Source organism: Pterocles gutturalis, unplaced genomic scaffold, assembly GCF_000699245.1.
Source record: "Pterocles gutturalis isolate BGI_N339 unplaced genomic scaffold, ASM69924v1 scaffold34653, whole genome shotgun sequence".
Taxonomy (NCBI): Eukaryota; Metazoa; Chordata; class Aves; order Pterocliformes; family Pteroclidae; genus Pterocles; species Pterocles gutturalis.
This window is the reverse complement of record NW_010126797.1, coordinates 1-6,129: the sequence shown is the minus strand read 5'-3', so window position 1 is coordinate 6,129 and position 6,129 is coordinate 1. Positions and strand designations below refer to the sequence as shown.

General features: G+C 53.5%; 1 protein-coding gene across 1 annotated transcript in view; it reads right to left on the bottom strand.

Annotated features, from left to right (window-relative positions):
* The window catches only part of LOC104465876 (ATP-binding cassette sub-family B member 9-like), a gene marked incomplete at its 5' end in the record, with an annotated part of 7,324 nt that extends 1,209 nt beyond the window's left edge, over positions 1–6,115 (bottom strand). Inside the window, 7 exon segments of the mRNA XM_010079092.1 lie at positions 2–42; positions 571–730; positions 2,080–2,253; positions 2,791–2,979; positions 4,115–4,243; positions 5,802–5,872; positions 5,966–6,115. Of these exon segments, the coding sequence (XP_010077394.1) occupies positions 2–42; positions 571–730; positions 2,080–2,253; positions 2,791–2,979; positions 4,115–4,243; positions 5,802–5,872; positions 5,966–6,115 (914 nt within the window).
* Between the last annotated feature and the right edge of the window lie 14 nt (positions 6,116–6,129).

The window sequence follows — 6,129 nt, the reverse complement described above, 5'->3', positions numbered from 1 at the left end:
GCTTCGGCCCACCTGACAGCTGGGCTCCTTTTCCCCCCGCCTCTGTTGGGTCAAGAGAGACAAAAAAGGGTCAAAATAAAACTCAAGAGCTGCCATCAAGCTCAGCTCCCACCCAGCAGCGTCAGGATGGTGTCACGGTTTGAAGCAAAGACCAGGTAAATGCTTCTTCTTACTTGGCAGAACAGTTTAAATGAGTTAAACATCCCCGAGGCTGCAGTCCTGACCATCACCAGTGTGACCTGCCTCCTCAATCCCACTGTCACACACACATCAGCTTTTATTACTATGGATTTCTTTTCTTCCTATGCAGGCGGGGTGATTCACAGCTCGCTGCTGGGGTTTTGGGCTTTTCTCCTGGTCATAGCACTGAAAAACCGTGCGACTGCCAACGCCACAGCTCCGTGACATGGCCAGGCACCGGGAGCCAGGCTGGTCCGGATGGGATGGGGTGGGGGATGCCCGCCCTGCTGCCACAGAGCCTCACGTCCACCGACTTTCCACCCGAGGGGAGAGATTCTGCCTTCGCCAGGCACAAAATGCTTTTGAGTGCAAAGGGAGGGATTTTGGTACCTGTGTGGTAGCCGTCCTGGAGCTCGGTGATGAAGGCGTGCGCGTTGGCCTTCTGGGCAGCCTGCACAACTGACTCGAAGGAGGCTGAAGTTAAGCCATAAGAAATGTTATCTGCAATGGAGCGGGCGAACAGCACTGGCTCCTGGCTCACCAGGGAGATCTGCACCAAGGAAGGGGAGAGAGGGGGTTGAGGGCAGAAGACACATCAGCCAGTGTCTCAGATCATCGGCATTTGTTCCTGCTGGGCAAGGACTCAAGTGGGCAGAACCCCACCATTAAACCAAGATACCCCACCATTAAATCAAGAAGTGCCTCAATGTGAGTTTCCAGGACCCTAATGATGGGGTGCCCAGTGGCAGCCCCAACCCGGTTTGCATCGCTTGATGGTCCATTGGCATGTGAGATGGGATTCCCCTTCCCAGAACTCGCTGTGTTTTTGCTCCAGACCTGTCGTTCCCATCACTGTTTGCTCGTCCCAGTATGGGAAACTTCCCAGTTGCTGGGACCAGGCAGGCTGGACAGACCCTATCCCAGGGTCTGGCTGATGTTCCGTTCAATGCCAGTAATCGCGCCTGGGCCACGGGAATGAGCCCTCTGGCATCTTTTAATCCCAAATTAGCAAGTTAGGGCCAGAGCTGCTGCAATTCCTTAATTGCTTAGCAACAGCCTCCTGTCCTACCTTACAGCCATTGCTGCTCACTCTCAAATTCATTCTGCTTTGTCAAACACTCAAGATTAAAATAAATTAAACCCTCCAAATTATTGCTCAGAGCTGGCCATGACGAGAGCCAGCGGGACATGGTCATATTTTAATTGACTTCTCCCCGTGCTCCGAACACCACGCCAGGCTTTCCAAACTGAAAGGCTAGCTTGTCTTTTCACTCCGTACGGGCAGGGAATGTAAATTAGTCCCACTGACTTTGGCTTTCCAGCCTGTCTCTGATCAATTGTTTTCAGGTTTTCCTGCTCTGGGGCTGTTCGCTCTCGGGGCGAACAAAGGCGGCGGTTACTTGCAGAGGGGATGAAGGCTGATCTGTGCTGACACACAGATGAGAGCTGAGGGGCCCGGACCCCTCTCCTGGGCAAAGCACCCAGCCCCTCTGATGCTCTGATGCTGCCAGGGTCCTGAGAGGTTTAACCCCCCGTTAGCTGAGAATTACTTTCAGATCTTAAGGTAGAAAGTGCTAGAGAAAACTCTTCTTCCAGATCCAATCTAAATTATAATTAATCCAACAGCCAAAAACATGGCCAAAAAACACAAACCAAAACATGCTTTTTGTTCTGTTTTTGGAAGGCTTCCCCCTCCCCATGAAACCACTCTCCATCCCTTTCCCTTCCACCCCCATAAAATTATCTGAATTCATTTTCTGGACCACCTCCAGCCTCCAGCTTTCTGGACATTTCAGAAGTTGCCAGATCAAATCCAAAGCAACACGCAACGCTACCATCCATCCATCCCCTCTGCTCACGGCCGGCGGTAGCTAGAATACACGTATCAGTCGCTCGTACCACGGAGTGCAGGTACTTGTGATCGTACATGTTAATGGGGCGCCCGTCCAGCAGCACCTGCCCCTCTTGCAGAGGGTAGAAGTTCTCCAAGATGTTGACGCAGGAGCTCTTCCCGCTCCCCGACGGACCCACCAGCGCTGTCACTTTCCCGGGGTGCAGGGTGAAGGACACATTCTGCAACATGGATGGGAGAGCACGCTCAGGTCCTGGCTGTTCCCAGGGTCCTGGGGCAGCCGAAACCCAGCCATGGTGACCCTCCACCTTGGTGACGTGTCACATCAGCCATCTCTCCTGGCTCTGAGGAAGCAAGAAGCCTCCAGAATGGCTTCAAATTTGCCTACTGATGTATCAGGACCTCTAGAACTAGGAAGCAAACCAACCTCTTTGCTGCCTCCCCCACCCCATGACTCCAGCCCCTCTCCCATGGAAACAGCCTGAAGCTTGGCACCAAGCCCTGTACCACACTGACGTGGTTAATGCCTGAGCGGGGAACAAGGGTTTTATTAATAAACCTCATTCCTTGTAAGGCAGGCCAGCCCTAAACACCCGCTGTTCCTTATAATCTGTTTTCCAGCGTGCTGTCGAGCCTGCCTTTATGCATCTCCAAACGGGCAGCTGACACGTCCCGTGGGCTGGGGCTCGGTTATTATGGACGGAGATGCAGCGCGTGATGCCTCGTGGTGGGGAGTCCTCTGCGCCCGCGGGGCTCACCTGGAGGACCTGCGTTGAGGAGCGAGTGCGGTAGGAAAACGTCACGTTTCTGAACTCCACCTTCCCGTCCACGTGGTCTGGGGCCAGGGAGCCCTCGTTCACCATGGTTGGCTTGCGGTCGATGAACTCAAACCCCTTCTCGGCAGCTCCCACGCCCTGCATCAGGCCGCTGTAGACGGAGCCGACGGACTGGAAGGCAAGAGGCGATGGTGAGACCCTCCCATGTGATGGGAAAGTCACTTGGTGCCACTCATAAGGAGAGTGGTTGAAGCAATCCCAAGTCTTCCGTCATCTGACATGAACTCTACTCATCAGACCCAGGAGAAGAAAGCTCTTCCCCCTCTGCAGGGTATGGAGGCAGCCAGGGAAAGGGCATCTGAGGGGGTCTTGTGCCTGGTTAGACTCCATGGGAACAGAAGAAGGAAACACATGGACTGGGAGGAGATGATGTGCACTGGGATGTGGTCCTGGTGGATTCACCATTGCGCTTTCCCAGCTACAGCTGCTGCACGCTGACACCACCTTCCCTGGAATAAGCCCCCATCACGTTGGCTCTTTGCAATATTAAACCCAGAGCCGCAGAACAGCTTGTACTGCAACTGCTCCTCCCATCAAGAGGGGAAAAAAAACCCCAATCAAACCAATCACACACCAAAACCACAGCCTGGCAATACCACCAGAGCCTGCAGCCATCCAAGCAGATGGTGAGAGCCGGGCGAGCTGCCTCCAGCCCTGCTCTGTTCTGCACAAAGGCTGAAACGCTGCCGAAACCGCGCTTGATGCAAGGAAACCTCGACTTGATCATTTCTGCCTTGATCAGCCAAGCTGACGCCTTTGCAAAGGGAAAGCAGCCCTGGGTGGGCTCTGCCATCCCACCCACCATCCCATCTTGCTAACACTCTGCCAACGCAGCAGCTTGCAGCTTATTCCAGGGGGAAAAAAAAAAAAAAAAAAAGGTAAGTAATATAATTAAGTTTTTAATGAAGCCTGAAATTTAACAGGCAGCTCCGTAATCCCTGCATCCTTCATGCCAGAATGTGCTTGGGAGGAAGCCAGGACTCTGCCTGGCCAGCCTGACCCCTTCAGTCCCAATTATCTTATTGAGGGACGAGCTGCTTTGGGCACGTTTAGGTGGTGAGGCCCCAGCAGGAGGGGAGTGGGGAGCAGAGGGGAGAATCAGCCACTGGCTGGCAAAGCCACAGTGCCAAGGAAATGCATTGCAGGGAGGTCAAGGCTGGATCCAGCCCTGTGGCTGCCCTGGGACCTTCTGGAAGGTAAACATCATCTCGATGTGGGGTATCCCAGAGGGATAAACCAGGCTCACCTCCATGCAGTCTCCCAAGACGAACTCGTAAATGATGAAGGATATCAGGTTTCCGCTCGTCATTTGCCCCGAGATGACAAGGTGCCCACCATAGTAAAGGATGCTGACCTGGACCACCAGCAGGGTCAGCTGAAAGCAAGGAAACAGCCCCAAATCAGCAAGGACAACGGGCATTTTGGTGCATTTGTAATTACTCCCACAACAGCCCACAATTCATGTGCTGACATTTTTTCTTTCAGCCCCCAGCTGAGCATCCCTGGCAGCGCACAGCTGACAGCCCCAGCAGCGAGCAGGGATGTGAGAAGGGAAAACCAGCTCAAGCACAGGGGCTGATTTAAGCTGCTGGGCTGGCTTCTTTCAGACAAAGAGAAATCCAGAGGGAAACAGCCACGGAGGGAGAATTTATCTGAAATAACTGAGCATCTTATGAACTCCTCTCTTGGACTGATGTCCTCAAGCGTAATAACCTACACTGAAATTATCCAATGCATGGAGTCACCTCACCAGTAAATAAACCCTTCTGCTGTATGAGTGTGACACATTTTAATTTAGAGCACAAAATCAAGCCAAGAGTTAATGCAAAAAATCCTCCTTGCATGTACAAGTCCCTGAAGCGGAACCTCGACTCTTGCCTGAAATCAGTGTGGGGGGTACCACCTACTCCAGGAAGGAGACAGATCAGCTCTGATATGACAAATACCAGCCCCTGCCTTTATTCAGCTGCTTTTGTTCCACGCTGCCTGGGTGCTCAGGAGAGCGGCGATGCCCTGGTGCTCTGTGCAACGTTTGCGGGACAGGCTGTGAATTCACCCAGACAAAAATACTGGGGGGGAAAAATGTCTCCTCTATTGCTCTGCCTTAAGATCCTGCACTCCCTCTGACACAGACTCTACCAGGGCTGTGCCAAGTCCATCGGCTTCTTTCTGCATGAGCCCCGCAGGAGCAGTTTTTGAGGGTTTTTGCCTTCTTTGACTCGGCACGATCTGGGCTGACCCAGTTAATGCTCTGGCTTCACCTGGGGGCTCAGCAACGATGCTAAAAATGCTCCAGTTTTGCTTCCAGCCTTGGGAAGCCACAGAGTCTCCCCTATGGCTGCACGAGGGCACCGTAACTCCAAACTCTTCACCAGAGGGTACTCAGACCCTTGCGTGTGCAGAGATGAGGGCAGCCTCACGCGAGGGTTCTGCACAGCCTCAGTTATCAGCCAACGCAGAAGTCCCAAGCCATCTGGTCTTGAACGATGAAAAAGCATTTTGAAAAAAAAAAAAATCAAACCACTAAAAAAAACCCCAAACCTCAGCAGCCTCCCCCTGCCACCACCCACGCGCAGAAAATCTCTGTTTCTGAGCAGAAGCTCAACCGGAGCGGAGCTGGCACAGGCACACGATGCAGCAACACCGAAACATGGGGTTTTCCACAACCTTGAGTGGTTATCAATTATATTATCCGCAAGAGAAAACAGACCGGTAGCATGATGCAGTGCTGCCCTACGGGGGAACAGAATATATTTTTTGATGAGTGAAAAAAAAAAACCTAATTAAGAGATTACAGGTGGTGGACATCAAGGCTGGGCTTACCCCGCAAAGCTCCCTGGAAGCGATGGAGACATCATGCCACACGTGTTTTGGGATCTGAAGCAATGTTCCCTGCCCACCCCAAGCGGGAAGCCCCGATGCCGGCCACCTACCCCGCTGGACCAGACGTAGTAGGTATACGCCATGGCCTCCCGCTTGTTGAGCTTGTAGACCTGCTGCAGCCCTCCGCCTCCTCGTTGGCAAAGCTGCGGACGGTCTTCATGGCGGAGATGGTCTCCTCGGCGGTGTTGTTGGCCTTGGCCAGGGCGTTCTGCACGTCCTTGGAGAGCTTCTGCGGGGAGCGGGGGGAGGCACGCCTCCTCGTTGGCAAAGCTGCGGACGGTCTTCATGGCGGAGATGGTCTCCTCGGCGGTGTTGTTGGCCTTGGCCAGGGCGTTCTGCACGTCCTTGGAGAGCTTCTGCGGGGAGCGGGGGGAGGCA